Genomic DNA, 17,617 nt, shown 5'->3' on the forward strand with positions numbered 1-17,617 from the left:
GAAATACTTATCTATTTCAGAGCAAAAAGAGAAATGACAATGCTAGTGATAAAGAGAATAATAAATTTAGAACAGAACAATGCATTTAAAACAGAAACAGACAAAAAGATTTATTCTTAAAGAGAAAGAAGACATGAATGAATTTCAGTATTTCATGGCTAGCATTTCAGAAAATGTTTCAAATCAAATTTGCTGCCCCATCTTGAAAGTCACACCACAGTAATGACAAAAAAATAGAGGTGGTCCTGGTATTAATTTTCCGTTTCTCGTAAAAAATATCATTCATTACTAATCTTTTAAAGTATACAGAATACAAAATACATATATTAGTATAACAATATTTTGAAACTGCTGTCACAATTCAGAAAAGCTGTAATGAAATACTGCCAACTTGAATTTTGGGAAGTGCTTAAATTTTTAAAAATCTATTTTTTATCATAGCAAACCATGAATTATATGAATTTTCAAAAAATGATTTTTGATATTTAGTGGTAACAAACAAAACTCTATGAAGATGTTAGAAATACTCTATTTCATTCCTATAGCTTGGAAATTCTTTTGAATGGGCTTTAATATAGCAGAGCTTCAAGCTCATCTCCTGCAGATCTGTACCATCTCTTCTTGTATGTGTGCTGTCTGCTACCAGCTGAATGTCATGTGCAAGTTTGCTCAGTTCTCACAGAGGGAGAACAGATTATGACTGACTTATTGGATGTGAATTTGATTTGATCCAGCTATGATGCTTCGTCTGCAGAAGTCCTTGTGCTAGTAACACATGCAGACACAGTAAAAGCAATTACAGAAATCATAGAATCATAGAAGAATGGTTTAGGTTGGAAGGGACCTTAAAGATCATCTAGTTCCAACCTCCCTGCCATGGGCAGGGACACCTCTCACTAAACTAGATTGCTCAAAGCCCCATCCAACCTAGCGTTGAACAATTCCAGGGATGGGGCATCCACAACGTCTCTGGGATACCTGTCCCAGTGCCTCACCACCCCCATGGTAAATAATTTCCTCCTTATACCTAATCTAATCCTACCCTCTGCATCTAAATGGTATTATTACGACCATACAGAGAAAAAAAAAATGGGAAAATGTATATTTGTTTCAGTTCAATCTTGCAAATCTTTGGATATGGGAACAGCTTCCCAAATAGTCAGACCAAGGAGAACCTCCAACTGTTAACTAAGCATATATGAATACGGGAGGCATACTTGTAGGTACCAGAAAATAAGAACATACAATTTGGAAAAAAAAATCGATTAGCTTACCTACACCACCAGCAACAAGAATTTTCCCCAGGAATAAAAGAAAGTCTGTAACTTTGTCCAGAACTGCGACTCTGTTCAGCAAAAGACAAATTATATATAACCATCACAAACCAGACGTTTGTATTCTTTTTCCTTACGTCTATGGGTAATTGACAAAATGTGGCCAAGAAGGTGTTTACCGCTGGTTTCACAGACTGACAGTATAACAATGCAGAAAAGCAACACTGAGATGGACTTTGTTACAACTTAATCCTGTGAGGCAAAAAAAGCACTGAGCCTTTTGTTGAATTAGGCCTTAATGCAGCAACACTGCCACAGCTTTTGGAAACTGTTCATTGCTCTTGATGATAAAAAATAAAAATAAAAATAAAAATGTATCTTTATTTCAATCTTTCTTTTGGGTCACAGATAAACCAGCCCACAAGAGGCAAAGTACACACAATAACAAAAAGCAATGTTTGTGTAGATTGCTGGTATGTCCTCTTTTCACTTGGTCCCATCTGGCCACATTTCATCACTCCAGATCATGGCATATCTACAGAACTATCTTAAAATACCATGGTACAACAATGAAGGTAGGAGGCTGCAAAGCAGAGGGACAGTCACAGATGAATGAATGGAGGTAGACAGAAAAATTGACAGTAAATCTGCAGCCTTCACTGAAAGCAACAGCAGGGAGTTTCTGCTTGAAATCCTGCCAGCCTGTCTTACCAGAAACTTCAGGTAAATGATAGCATGGAAAATAAGCTTTGCATACTCAGTCTCATGACAACAGTGAATGCTATGCAGATTGCAGTATACGGTACTGACTACCATGAAAAGTAAACATTATAACTATTAAAAATAACAAATCATAATTAGCCTGTCAGAGTTCAGCAATAGAAGCAAAATACACAAGAAAAAATAAAAAATAAATAAATCTCTGTTCAAAACCATAAAATTATATACCCATATTTTAGTTGTTGCTTTTACTGATTAGAGCAGAAACACAAAGGACAATGGAGGAGTGGTTCTGAGAGGAAACAAATGCAACTTCTCTTTCCTATCACACAAGCACTACACAATGTGGACACCACTGTTCTTATATGTACTCAATTCTCCCATCCCCAATCCTTTCCTCCTCTTTCTTAAGCATTGTTTCCATTTTGCTGTCTTTCAGCATCCCCTTCCATTCCTCTCCTCCTCCCAGTTCTTCACTAAATAAACTACCTAACCAGTTTTACTGTGCCTTTTGCTTAGATTGTCTGCTATGGAATCAACATGGCCTGCTCCCAAGTTCTTCTCCTATTCTTTTTTGATCCCACAGTATTACAGGAATAGCCAAGACCAATGAAGTACTGGTGAAAACAGGGAGTTTGGCAGCAGTCTTGGTAGTGGGGAAACAGACCTGGGGAGTTCCCAGCACAAGGGAAGATCTGGTTATGTTAAATACACTGTTTTTTAGAGTACTCCCTCTTCTTTCTTGCCACATTTCAACACCCCATAGGCTTCCTGGAGCAATGTATAGAGTTAGGCCTTTCAGTTTTCCTTTTTGAGAGAAAGCAAGTGGACAAACCCTCAAGAAACACACAACAGATTATGAGTATTGCATTGCTGTATACCCACATATCTCCTTTCAGGGACTCCATTAGTTACTTGGAGGCACTATTACAATCTATTGGGTGCTTAGGATTTTAAACAAGCAATCAAAACAAAACTGCCATATTAGATCAACTTTGTACAGGTTACTGTGCCAGATCTTGCTCTTATACACTGGCTTTTAGAAGTGATGGTCGTGACCTGGCACAGAACCAGCTTACGTTAATAGTCGGAGTAGAGGTGGGACAGGAAGGAAGTGTGTCTTCAGCGTGCAATAGCAGGGAATCCTGCCATTTCCAAGGACTGGGAGATGGCCCCTTACCTCACCACATTTCGCATGAGCAGAAAGAATGCCTCCTTTGCTGAGGTGCAGAAGTTTTTACCATATATGGCAATCTGCAAAACAATAGTAGCTGTTAAGTGTTTTAAATAATCAGAATACCTCTTTGTATTTAAGAATCATACTACATGTAATGCATAGTACTTTTTAATCTGTGGTCATGGAACACTAAGATGAACATAAAGGAACCCCAATCACCTGCTATCTATCGATGCTTCCCATAAAGCTGCAGCAGAATATCATCCATCTTTCCCCTCCAAATCATCTGTTTGTAAGCATGCTACCCCTTGTGATCTTGCAGGCAGCAGATTCAGTACCTAGTTTTCCAAGCAGAGCAAAAATTCTACTTGCTGAGGGATTCTTCTCACTTAGCTAGTTACTCATGTAAGATTTATAGCCAGTGGAAAGGAACAGGTGCTTGTAGAGCAAAAGTGAGTTGACCCATTTAAATATTGACTTAAACCTGACTCTGTTCTCGAGAATAAATCAGCAACACCAGTATCAAAGTCAGTAGATTTACATCAGCATAAAGCATGGCAGCTAAAGCTATATAGGAACAAAAACATTTTTTCTTTCTGGAATAGTGTCCACAAGGGTAAGATATTCTAGAAGACCTCTTCTGGTTCTAGTACAGTCAGTTTGCCAACTGTAAAAAAGATATTCAAAAAGAATACTTCTTCAAGACAGCATTAATTTGAAATATCTTTTGTTAGAACAGTGGGTTATAAGAGATTCATTACAGCCACCTCCTTTGAGATAACATCTGTGACTGTCACGTTCAATCACTGAAATAGTTTCAAGTCAGAACATCCTAGGGTGAAATCTGTGTATGTCTATTTAGGTGAAAATCTGGAATTTCTCTTCAGGAAGCTAAAATAACAAGGGTTATTTCAGAGTAACATCACTGCTGCTCCTAGTAGAATTTGTGCTTTTGACTTCCAGGAGCAAATACAGATACCATGTGCCTTCTGACTTCCTTATTCAAATCCTGCCACCACAAAGAAGTGTCCAACATGCAATACAAAACAAGATAACATTCCTGTTGAAATCAGGATTTCAGCCACTGATTCAGAGAGGAAGTTAACCAGTTATGCCATCCTTTACCACTTACTTTGCGGGGTACGGAGTATGGAAAAAGACAGTCAAGAAAAGGCTGAGCTTAGAAGAAGGAAAAAAAAAATCTTACTTTGTCATGGTAGTACCACATGCGTTTCCTTAAAACTATAAACGCCATTATTTATTCAGCATATTCTAGTACTGCTGGCTGTTGACCAACTAGAAGTAGCTAGGTTATCCCAGACAGGGGAGACCACATGCAAAGACAACACATACCATGATGTAGGCATTTCTGTTTATAAATTTTAAGAATTTTTCCAAACACCAGAAACAGCATTTGAGGCAGCAGAGTAGAAATCTAGTGAAGGAGTTCTGTGTACCTGAAAAAAGGAGAGAGTACATCATAGAATTCATGAACAGTCTTCAGAGCAAAGAAATCTATTCAGAAGAAATTATTATATTGTGGCAAAGCCAGAAATATTTCTTCTTTTCTATGTATGGACTCTCTTTCCTAACCAAATTTAGCTGACTAGCTTTCAGTTAGATCATATTCATGTCCCGCATGAATTCTGCATTAAACTCCCATTTTACTCGATTTGAGTAAATCAGCACAAATTCATTGATTTTGAATTGAACTAAAATGACTAGTGCTAATGTGGAATTCATCTCTTTTAATTGCTCAAAAAACATCTTGGGAAAGTCAGGAAATCATTTACAAAGGAGTTCTTAATAAGCTAGAGCAGATTCATAAATCTCACCTTTCAGTTTGTGATCCAAGTATTCCAGTATTACTCTAATAAGCTGGACAATTGCAAGAATTAAGGCTCCAAATGCCAGTGAACCTGTATGGTATCTGAAACAAATTAAATGCTATTTAATGGCTTGTATTCACAGCAGTTGGCTCTAATTATACTTTGTGTCTTAATCACAATGACATAGCTAAACATTCCCTACCAGCACAAGCTATCAGCTAAAAAGATAATTACAAAGCCTGTGCCAAGCCGTAATCACAGATTCACAGAATTGTAGGGGTTGGAAGGGACCTCCAGAGATCATCGGGTCCAACCCCCCTGCCAAAGTAGCAATGACTCTCTTACCTCAGGTTGCTTAGAGCGTGTGGCACAACTTAGATCACTACAATTCATTCACTTTTACTCAATCCCTTTGGGCAGTTTTGGAAAATAAATTATTCTAGAATAAAGTCAGTCCTAGTCTGGACAGAGTATCCATGGGAGATAATTATAGGAGTCTAATTATAAGGTAGATTGTGAATCAATTATCTCATAAAGTCAAGAGAGGCTTTATCAAAAGATTATTACGACTACGTCAATCTTATATCTATGTTTTGAAAGTGTTTATTCCTTAATTGCTATTAGCAAACTGGGCACTTAATGTATCAGGGTATCCTTCTTTAAGTTGACAGGAAGCACCAAACTTTTAATAATCATAGAATCATAGAATCATTAAGGTTGGAAAAGACCTTCAAGATCATCTGGTCCAACCATCACCCTACTACCAATGTCACCCACTACACCATTTCCCTAAGCACCACGTTCAACCTTTCCTTGAACACCACCCAGGGACAGTGACTCCACCACCTCCCTGGGCAATGCATTCCAATTACTCTTGCCTGACTGCTCTTTCTGAGAATAAATGTCTCCTAATTTCCAACCTAAACCTCCCCTGGCACAACTTGAGGCCATTCCCTCTAGTCCTATCACTAGTTACCTGCAAGAAGAGGCTGATCCCCAGCTCCCCACTTCTTTTCAGGGAACTGTAGAGAGCAATAATGTCACCCCTGAGCGTCCTCTTCTCCAAACTAAACAACTCCAGTTCCCTCAGGCACTCCTCATAGGACTTGTGTCCCAGGCCCTTTACCAGCTTCATAGGCCTTCTCTGGACACATTCCAGGGCCTCGATGTCCTTCTTGTAGTGAGGGGCCCCAGATTGAACACAGTACTTGAGATGCAGCCTCACCAGAGAAGAGTACAGGGGAATGATCCTCCCTGGTCCTGCTGGCCTCTAATGACCACTAAGTTAGGGCACAGAGAGGGGAGAGCACAGCAAAAATGGTGGAGTGTGCATCCTGAATAATGCACTGCCTTGCTCTTCCAATGCCCATCGCAGGAGATGGACTGTCCCACAAAAGGCTCATCTCCACAAGCACAGGGGCATAATGTCAGATTGGGGGGACCCAAACAATGCACTTGGAGGAAAGGACAGCCTGTCCCAGAAGAGCCATCAGCCCCATGGCCTAGGTGTGAAACCCATCAAGATCAATCAATGGAATTTAATTCCTTGAGCACTTTTCAGACTGGGCAGTGTTAATGACTAGGGGTATTGGACACATTATGGGATACAGGGGAAGAGAATTAGAGCATTTTGAGATAGCACAAGACTTACTATGGGATATTTAGGGGAGGAATCAAAGGCAGGTTAAGAGGGGAGTCAATGTAGTCTGGGGAGGAATAAATGTGGGAAAAATTGAGGAATAAGGGGATAAAAAGTTGCATGTAAACAGCTGCACGTTAGTACACCTTCTCTGGCCATGCACTGCACCTGACCAGCACAGTGTGACCTACTTTATTAAATCGCATTTCTGTTTTCCTGGCTGAGGGACTCTTTTCTGTGTGGATGTGTGTGGGAATAGATTTTTAAGTGCAAGCAGCTTGACACAGACCACACATCAGAGGGCCAGTGGAGCTGTGATGCCAGCAACTGAAGCAAGTAATATTATGTGAGTGTGATTGCTAGTGGATATTAAGGTTGATTAGCTAGTGAGTAGCTTAATTAGGTTGGGAGCCAAGTATGTTTGCGTCTCTGTAAAGGTGAGACCACAGGAGGAGTTGGCTGCCAGAGGTACCTGAGGGTCCTGGTCAACTGCTGGAAAGACCATCGGGTGTGCATGTTAACCGAGACCTGTTTGTGTTTCTGTCACTAAGAGAAAGTCACCTGGAGAGGCTGACTACAGGAGGAACCAAGAGTCCCAGACAACCTCCCGAGAGACCATAATGTCTGGGGGTTATTGAGAGAGGTGTGTGTGTGTCTGTGTCTGTGTATCTGTGTGTCTGTCCGTGAGGGATGGAGTCTGTAACAGCAACTAGAGTGGGGCTGTGGGCCTCAGGGTCACATAGATCCAGCTGCCAGCAACTGGGGAATTAGGGGATCCAGGGGCCAGCTACTGGATAGATCAAGTGTCTGAGCCAGGCTACTGGTGGTATATGCACCTTATATTATATATATACAATTGGATAAAAGTCCATTAGTGGGAATTACATAGACTAACAGACCATTGTCCTCAACAGTCAGGAATCCTGATCAGAAGAGAACAGGATGAAGCTACTGGGGCTACTGCGGTTTCTGCAAGTGCTCTGTGTGTGTGTCTGTTGATCGGCATGGTCAAGTGTGTATATATTTGTTGTATACATGTGTTTGGGTGTGTGCACCTACTGGGAATAACTGCTCTGCTTTGTAACTGCTTGAACTGGGGGACATAAAGCTGCATCTGCCTTGCCTCTACTGGGCTACTGGATTTGGCGTTCCCCTAAAAACTACGTTTTCCTGACTAAGCACTTTCATTTGATATTCTCCATTTGGCTTTTTTTTTTCCCCAAATTATAAAAACAGCATTTGTTGAACACATAACAAGGATTACATCCAGCTTCACGGTCTTACCGTATTGCCCGTCCAAAGGAAGAGAAGAGTGGCCACACTGGAATATCAGCTGGTTTTCGAGAGGCCCAGTAATAAGAGGCAAAGGCACCAGCAAGGGTACACTGACCCAGTGCAATTGCAAAGTTTACCAGCCAGAGAAAAACAAAGGCATTGGCTAACTGAAAGAAGAAGATGTACTTATGGTACAGACTTTCTCCTCCATAAAATGCAAAAGTACACTGAGCACCTGGGCATAATTTGGTAACATTGGTTGTGTTAAAAGTCTGTATGGAAAAAAAAAAATAAAAAACAGAATGATAAGCAATGAATTCCATGTAGAAAGACTCTGAAGTTTAGTGACTTAATAAAAATCACATAATTCTGTTTGATGTTTCATTAGCTTATTCAACACTGCACTCCAACACTATGCAACCTCTTTACATATTTAGAAGGTTATATTAATGTCTTATTCAGGTGGTTAACTTGGAGTTGGCAAACAAACCTGTTCACCACACGTCTGAAACCAACAAAAATGGAATATGAATTTCAGAAATCTACTTTTGAGACAAATATAGAATCATAGAATCATAGCAGCATAGAATCATAGAATGGCTTGGATTGGAAAGGATCTTAAAGATAATCTAACTTCAACCTCCCCTGCCATAGGCAGGGAAGCCACCCACTATATCAAGTTGGCCAAGGCCTCATCCAACCTGGCCTTGAACACCTCCAAGGATGGGGCATCCACAACTTCTCTTGGCAACTTGTGCCAGTGCCTCACTACCCTTACAGTGAAGAATTTCCTCCAAATGTCTAATCTATATCTATCCTCTTTTAGTTTAAGACCTATAATTGTCCTATCATTATCTACCCAAGTAGAGTCCTTCTCCACCCTCTTCATAAGACCCCTTTAAGTACTGAGAGGTCACAATGAGGTGTGCCTGGACCCTTCACTTCTCCATGCTGAACATACCCAGCTCTCTCAGTCTTTCTACACAGGAGAGGTGCTCTAGCCCTCTGATCATCTTTGTGGCCCTAATATGCTTCAGTTTCATTAAGGAAAACCTGCTCAGCTTAAAAAATATATATATACTATTCGTTTGAAAACTAGAGGTGAAATCTGCATCTTGGTAAATTACCACATTTGAATTAAAATAAACCAAGGACAATGAAATAGAAGCCTCGCAAATTTGAGAACACCTATCAAAAAAATCTGTATTTCTGTATCTCCCTCCCTCACCCTGTAAACTATTAATACCTACCCATCTCACAGGACAGTTTAGAAGAAAAAATAGTTTATATCTGTAAATTGCTTTGAACAAATAAGTGTTACCTGAAGAACTATTTGCAGATTTAACATGAGAAAACATTATTTAAAATAAGCATGTTTTCTACTAGCATTGCATCTAATAGCAGTTAAGAAATGCAATTAGTATAACATTTATTATAAATAATAAATAAAGAATAAATAAATACAAGTAAATATTAGTTACACTTACCTCTGGGTCACAAGTCAGGTTTGCATACTTGCACAGTGTTTGATTAGCCATTACTTTATACACAGGTTCTCCTGATGTAGCTAAAAAACTTGATTACATGTTTTAAGGAGGAATCACACAACTGTCGGCTTTGAGCAACTTAAGACTCTGAAGTGGGGAACCACTAGCTCTAAAGAATATGTGCAAATAACAGAAAAATTGCTTTTGCTATGCAGATATGTACATGAAGGGCTCACAGGTATGACATAATATTCTCATTACTCAGAGAACTAAGACAAACTCCACCCCTGAACTATAATTCCTGGCCAGAATGGGCAAGGGGAATAGCCTTGAAGGTTGTGTCAGTCTCTCTTGCACACCTGCTTATGGTAAGGCAGATTATGCAGTGGTTCTTTGATGGTTCATACTTTGGTGGAAGTAGACACAGAGCAGAAGAATAAATTAACATTGTCCTGAACGGCAAAATCTGGCATTCTTAGCATGTGAAAAAAGAAAAAAATGTTTTAAAAAAGCAATTTTCCCCTCTCTGATATCTTGCCAAACCCCTTCTGTACCAGGAACAAAGTGTTATTGCTGTTCTGCAGTTTAGAGAGGACTAAGTGCACGATATATTTTCATTCCCTTCCTATCCTTTTCTGAACAAAAAACACTAGCAGCCTCCACAGTTAAGAGACCATTAACATTGGGCCTATAGAGCATGGAGCACATTAATGGATATATTCCCTCTTTGCTGAGGGCTTTTTTTCACCTGCTAAAGTCCACCCTATGTAGTATACTAAGGCCTTGCATGATCCTCTATGCCTTGGCAAGAATTTTAGTCCAGTTCTTTTTAATGAAATTAAGTCTATTGTCTAATTTGTACATCAATCCCAATTGTGCAGTGAGGAACAATCCTGCATCACTGGAGCAAGTGCTAAGTGACCAAATAGCCCTACTGACATGGGTTTGGTTAAGGTGATATCACAGAGCATGATTTTTTCTTACAGAGCAGAAGACTGTTCTCCAGAGATGTACACAGACAGAAGGATACACAGCTGTCACAGCCCAGTAGGAAATGCAAATTGCAATGAGTATGAAGGTGACAACTGGGTAGAACAATGTAGACATTATATAGCCAATAGCCCTATGAAAGAAAGAAAACATGTCACGTAAGCTATAACAAGATAAGAAAAAAAAAAGCTTTTTATCAGCTTCTAACATCATCCTTTTTACTTTGAGCTACTTGTTGATAATGGTAGCATAATCTAGTGCTGGGATCTCAAAACACTGCAGGTACTACCTTCATGTATCTTCACTTTGATATTTCTACCACTCTACTTTATTGGCAGCAGTACAGTTGACTTCACTTATTTGCCATGCTCGAGCCTGTCTTCTAATTTCTCCACCTCCACTACTGCTTCACAGATCCTGCTCTTTCCAGGTCATAAACCCATTTCAACCACATCTCCTTGCTGACTGCTGCAGACATTATCCTTTATTTCCATGTCCCACTCTGATCAGATCCTATGCTCTCCCTTCAGCCCCTATATAGCCTGAAATTACACCTTACTGCTTTGTATTTTGGGACATTGTTTCCATTGTTCCCTTCCTGTCTTAAATATTAACTAGTTTGGGTAGAGGCACTGAACATCTCTTCAGAATTCTTGGACATTCCAACACCTTCCTGTGACTGTGACTTTCCTCATACTGAGTTTACGTGGCAAGGGCTTGGTAGCAGGAGGGCTGCAGGCATGGCCTCTGTGAGAAGAGTCCAGAAGCTGCCCCATGTCATGCTCCAAAAAAGGGACCTGCTGCTGGCCAGAGTTGAGCCAATAAGCAACATTGATTGCACCTCTGTGAGAGCATATTTAAGAAAGGAAAAAACTGCTGAGCAACAGCAGCTGGGAAAGCAAGGAGTGAGCAACAGCCCTGCAGACACCAAGGTCAGTGAAGAAGGAGAGGAAGTAAGTGCTCCAGACACCTGAGCAGAGGTTCCCGTGGCCTGTCAAGTGGCCCTTGGTGGAGCAGGCTGTCCCCCTGCAGCCTATGGGTCCCACGGTGGAACAGATCTCCACGCAGCACTCTGTGGAGGAGCCCTTGGTGGAGCAGGCTGTCCCCCTGCAGCCTATGGGTCCCACGGTGGAACAGATCTCCACGCAGCACTCTGTGGAGGAGCCCATGGTGGAGCAGGTGGATGTGGCCTCAAGAAGGCTACAGCCCATGGAGAGCCCCCGTAGGAGCAAGCTCTGGGCTGGAGCTGCATCCTGTGCAGAGGAGCCCACACGAGCCCATGATCTGGCAGGAGCTGCCACCCCTGTTGAAACAGTTTGTTCCTGATGGATGAACCCTGTGGTACAGACCCATACTGAAGCAGTTCTTGAAGAGCTCCTGTCTGTGAAAAGCCCATGCAGGATCAGTTTGGCAAGGATGGCATCTCATGGGAGGGACCCTACGCTGGAGCTGGGGCAGAGAGTGACTGTGAAGGAGTGGCAGAGATGAAGCATTAGGGACTGACTGCAGTCCCTGTTCCCCTGTGTTGCTCAGGGGGAAGAGGTAGAAGAGGGTGGATGGAGGGGAAAGCGTTTTTAGTTTGCTTTTAGTTTCTTACTGCTCTAGTCCAGTAGTGATAGGCAAAAAATTATATTAATCTCCCTATGCTGAGTCTGTTTTTCCTGTGACAATAACTGGTGAATGATCTCCCTGTCCTCATCTCAACCCTTAAGCCCTTCCCATCACATTTTCTCCCCTTTTTTCTTTGAGGAGGGGGAGTAAGGAAGTGGATGTGTTGGAGTTCAGCTGCTCAGCATGGTAAAAACACCGTTCTTCTATGTGCCATAAATGAGTGGTGTTGGTATCTGGCTGTTGGAAAGCAGAAAGAGTAATAAGCCTTGCACTGTTGACAGCTTAGAGAACCCCTTTGTACACCAAGTCTGATGTTCCAGAGGGCAACAGTCTATTAGTACTTTTTGTGGCTAGAATGTAACTCAGGAACTTAAGCATACTAATTGGTACTCCACCAGGGACTGTTCCTCTGGGTACCATGGTGTCTCACAGGCTAATACTTTAGCTTGGTATCTCACTGGACGTGATGGTGGAGAGCATGTTTTTTGTTCACTGAAGCTTACAGGTTGGTTCCCTTTACGCTCATGTACCTCTTCCCACTTGTCTAAGTTTTCTTTCCAGTGACCCAATAAGGTTATCACAAGCTTTTTCATCTCTTACTACTGCTCACAGTTTTTCTCTTATAACTTGTGGTACTTCTGATGCCATTTGTTTTATAAGAGGCAGTTTCCGAAATATAAAAGGAGAGAAACTTATTCAGCTTCAGCTGCTAAACTAGTAAATTTACTTTCTGTAGCAGGGGGTGAGTGAGTGTGGGGAATACAAGGGAACTGTCACATGCAATCAAGATGTTAAGATCCATGTCAAATTCCATCCTAGTCTATGGATGTAAAAGTACATTAAGAGTCACAAAGGAGGACATAGCTTTATGCTTCCTGAGAAATAATCACAACATATTAGCAGCGTTCAGCATTTAATAGGCCTGTTTGTTACTACTAAAACCACAGACTGTTACTCCAACAAACTGACGGTTAATTGTCTCTAACTTTGGATTTCAAGTCAATTATTTGTATTATAATTGCAATATTTTTAAAAGAATAGTTAAAGGGTATTGAAAAACATAATTTGATTTCCAGTCATTAGCAACTTATTTTTCATCCTCCTGAATACAGAGCATGGTCTCTTAGGCTTACAGTAATTAGTGTTTTTTGGAATCACAGAATATCCTGAGTTATAAGGGACCCACAAGGATCATCAAGTCCAACTCCTGGCTCCATACAGGAACACCCCAAAATCAGACCCTCTGTCTGAGAGCATTGTCCAAACACTTCTTGAACTCCACCAGGCTCGGTGCCATGACCAAGGGGTCCCTGGGGAGCCTGTTCCGGTGCCCAGCCGCCCTCTCAGTGAAGAACCTTTTCCTAACACCCAGCCTGAACCAACCTCCCCTGCCCCAGCTCCATGCTGTTCCCTCAGGTCCTGTCACTGTCCCCAGAGAGCAGAGCTCAGCGCCTGCCCCTCCGCTCCCCGTGAGGGAGCTGCAGGCCACCATGAGGCCTTCCCTCAGCCTGCTCTGCTCAGGGCTGAACAAACCAGGGGCCCCACCTGCTCCTCACATCTTGCCCTCTAGACCCTTCACCATCTTCGTAGCCCTCCTTTGGATGTTCTCTCATAATGTCTTAGGTCCTTCTTAAATTGCGGTGCACAAAACTATACACAGTATTCAAGGTGAAGGCTGCACCAGTGCTGAGTAAAGCAGGACAAGCACTCCCCTTAACCAGCTAGCTCGACTGTGCATAATGCAGCCCAGGATACACTTGACTTTTGGCTGCCAGTGTGCACTGCTGACTCATATTCAGCTTGACATCAACCAGAACCCCCACATCCCTTTCCATGGGGCTGTTATCCAAACTCTCGTCCCCTAGTCTGTACATATAGCCAGGGTTGCCCCATCTGAGGTGCAGAATCCAGCACTTGCTCTTGTTAAACTTTGTACTGATGGTGATTGTCCAGCCCTCTAATTAGTCAAGATCTCTCTGTAAGGCCTGTTTCACCTCATCTGTATTCATGAGTATAAAAATATCACCTTCAAGTGACCTTTCCATGCTGCTGAAAAACTATAGAATGTTACAACTTCTCAGCAGGAAGTTTATAGAATTTCTAAAATCCTCCTATCTGTCAAGACTACAAACAAAAAACGTTGCAGGGTATTGAAAGTGTTCCTGTGTTTTAATGAACAGGAATTAAAGTATAGTTTAACTGCTATGCCCTAATTGCGTAGTAGCATAAGAAATTGATATCTGACTGCATACAGAAATTCAGTATTTGTTAATCCCATCACAAAAATCCCAGATCCTGATTCCTGAAGACCACAGTGCCAATGGAGATGGCAGAAAACTGTAAGCAAGTGCACATAGATAAACTCGGAGTTAAGTCAATGTGCTCTAACGACAGAGCTCTACTGCCAAGGAAAATGCTTTCAGTAGTTGCCAAACAGACCTTTGCCTATTTGAAATGAAATTCAAGGGCCTGATCTTTCAAGTCCTTTTGCCCTTTGTTACAAACCCAGTTTTAAAAATAACTAAGCATATTCCCAGGGAAGTGGTCACGGTGACAAGCCTGATGGAGTTCAATAAGTGTTTGGACAATGCTCTCAGACACATGATCTGATCTGATTTATTTATGTATTTATGTATGTATGTATTTATTTATTTAGGGAGGTCCTTTGGGGACCCAGGAATTGGACTTGATGATCCTTGAGGGTCCCTCCCAACTCAATTCTATGATTGGCACTGTATAACATAGGAACTACTGCAAAGTCTATACAGATTTCAGGAAAAACAAAACGAAGAGGTCTCCTAGGCCTTTTGTTAAAAAAACATGCTCTGATTTCCTATTTGGTCAGAGCTGAAAAGAAGTATCTTGGACTGAGCCGTTTTGCAATGTCTGGTAATGGAAGTCTCCTTTTCTCTCTGCAGATTTATGCATGTCCACACTGTGTGAAGCCAGGAGTTGGACTCAATGATCCTTGCGGGTCCCTTCTAACTCAGGATATTCTGTGGTTCTATGGATTGGAGACAGAAGAAGGCAGGCTTTTCTAAACAAAAATCACTGAAAAAAAAAAAAAAAAAAAAAAAAACACCAAAACTCCACCACCTGTATGTTATTTTGGAGACAGTCCAGTTACAGAGCAAAGTTGGCAGCAATAGGTCCCCAGGCTCCTCCTATTATAATGTACTGCATTTAACATTTCAGCTGATACACCTGTTTGCACTCAGGACACATGGTACCACTAGCTGTATATGTACTCTTAAGTCAGGATACTGAGAGCTAAGAAATGTCTTACTGCAAAACAGAAAGCTCTTATAAGCACAACCTCTTTAATAGAGAACCAGCATTCCATATACTACCTAATGTTCTCAGCATATCCAGTGTTGTGCTTTTACTCTCAACTTTCTGCTCTTTGTAGTGCAAGATGAAACTCAAGAAGAATATACCCTAGAGATCATTTAATAAAGTTAGAAGTATTTTAAGATCAGACAAACATACCTACTACCTTCCTTCAACAGTGCAATAGCAATCCGAATCCTATTCCTTAGGAAGATCAGCATCAGTATTATTATGACCTCAACAACACAAAGTATTATCACTGTAAATAAAAAAAAATAATAATTTATCAAGAATCAAACCAATATACTGCCCCTGTAAATTGCTTTTTTCCTGCCTTGCATTTTACACTATTGCTCATGAACTCCACTAGATGCTCTTCTAGAGCAGTTCTCCCTTTCATTCACTGCAGCTGCAAATCTTCAATTCTATTTCACAGTTTAAGTGTCAGTGTAGGGCAATTCTACATGCAGGGAATTAGAATGTATAAGACCGTGACATCAGCATTTTTAATTTTAGACGAAAAATGGAAGATAGCATTCTCAGGCAAAGATAATCATCCACTGAAATATGACCGTACCATTTGCCCTTAAATACAGTTTACCCATAACAAACCATATTTTTCATAAACAAGCATTTTCCATGTAATACTTAACTGCTGCTAATTTGTAGTATCTAAATACAGTAAATAAAATAAAAAGGAGACGATGAGTTAAATCTTTCATGAAGAGTGTGTTTCTCTCATGAATATTGTTCTAACATTTAAATGCACATAATCAATAGTTTCGTTTGAGTATTAACCTGGCATGAGCTCATTTCACTTCACATGGAATAAAGAAGGAAGGAGAAGGAGGATAGGACAGTTTTGGACAAATTATTTGCACCTTCCTGTTGTGCTGCTGGAATCAAACTTCTGAGGTCAGAGAGCTGAGAGTGTATACCACAGAACATTTCTTAGCCATGTTTGAATTATAACCCAGATTTGGTTCAAGGAGTCTGATCAGTCTGATTTCTGTCAGTTCAAAACCTACTCCTGCACTAGAAAGTAGAATAAATAAATAAATAATCTCTGCACTTCATCTGGATAAGACAGGATCCTGAAGCACATCTCTTTAGACTCTGAGACATATCCATTAACTCTGGGTGCTTCAGATAGTTAGACAACATCTAAATGATCCCAGAATTTGGACTCAATGATCCTTGTGGGTCCCTTCCAACTCTGATATTCTATAATCCTATGATAAACCTGTCCAGCAGTTGTGGATGGTTGCACACAGCGGGACTTGACTCCTCCAGATGAAACCAGGAATTTCTGTAGAGGGAGAGGAAGACAGAAGGGATAACTGTTCCTAGCACTTGGCTTGCCTGGAAGTTTGTGAAAGGATCTGGAGATTGGCTTTAGCTGTCACAGCTAAGACATAGCCTCAGAATCCAGACAGACATATATACAGATACTCTTAAAACATGAATACAAATAGTATCAGCACCCCTGGCCATCAGAACTGCAAGTGGCAAGTAACCACTGTGATGCTCAGAGCCACAGATTTTGTTCTGAACAAAGTTTTTGTTACATACACTTTAGCACCTATTATGATGGAGTTCCTCATGAAGGAAAACATAATCAGTTTTCTTTAAAGTTGGTCTCATTTCAGTTCAGTTAAGTTAGTGTGACTTTTCCCCTTGTGAAAAAATGAAAGCATTGTTAGTACATGATGAGTTCTAGACTAGGACTGAGAGGACCTGTATTTTCATCAAGGATTTTTAACTGGTTTGTTGGGTGATTTTGGACAAATCATTTGGACAGTTCCTGAGTACCGCAGTCTACTTGTCTGAAAGTGACACTGACCTCTAGATAAACTACACATTGGCTGCTAAGAATCAGGCAGCAGAAAGGACTGGGGAGTTACAAGGGAAAACATAATACAGTCGAAAGGCTCTCTAGAGATAGAATGTTAAAAAGATTTGCCTCAACAGTACATAGGAAGATGCCTTGCAAGCTCAATGATCCAACAAAAACACAAAGCAAAGAAGGGAGATTTAAGCAATATACTGTTCTATTAATTCAGCTAACAGTTTTTTTCTAGGCTATGTCCCATTCACCATCCCAGTTACAGCGTCCACATGCCTTCTAATAGAGTAGTAACTGCAGTGCAATTAATATTTGCCACTTATTTGTTCTCTCTTCTGCCCCTCCTTTCCTGGGGAGGAATGTGCATGCTTTCTTCTTCCAGTAGAATTTTATTTTACAAACAGATGTGCATGACCCTGTAAGAGAAGGCAATGAAGCA

At 40.9% G+C, this 17,617-nt stretch overlaps 1 protein-coding gene across 3 annotated transcripts in view; it reads right to left on the bottom strand.

Moving 5' to 3' along the window:
• SLC44A5 (solute carrier family 44 member 5) overlaps positions 1-17,617 on the bottom strand; it is an 88,546-nt gene that overhangs the window by 8,550 nt on the left and 62,379 nt on the right. For all 3 annotated transcript variants that reach the window (XM_035333067.1, XM_035333065.1, XM_035333066.1), the window contains exons 12-19: positions 15,492-15,591; positions 10,432-10,524; positions 9,402-9,489; positions 7,924-8,186; positions 5,007-5,101; positions 4,525-4,628; positions 3,175-3,248; positions 1,275-1,345 (exon numbers count right to left, since the gene is read on the bottom strand). In XM_035333067.1, coding sequence (XP_035188958.1) covers positions 1,275-1,345; positions 3,175-3,248; positions 4,525-4,628; positions 5,007-5,101; positions 7,924-8,186; positions 9,402-9,489; positions 10,432-10,524; positions 15,492-15,591 — 888 coding nt within the window. The remainder of the gene's footprint in view (positions 1-1,274; positions 1,346-3,174; positions 3,249-4,524; positions 4,629-5,006; positions 5,102-7,923; positions 8,187-9,401; positions 9,490-10,431; positions 10,525-15,491; positions 15,592-17,617) is intronic.

Source organism: Oxyura jamaicensis, chromosome 8 (assembly GCF_011077185.1).
Source record: "Oxyura jamaicensis isolate SHBP4307 breed ruddy duck chromosome 8, BPBGC_Ojam_1.0, whole genome shotgun sequence".
Lineage (NCBI taxonomy): Eukaryota > Metazoa > Chordata > Aves > Anseriformes > Anatidae > Oxyura > Oxyura jamaicensis.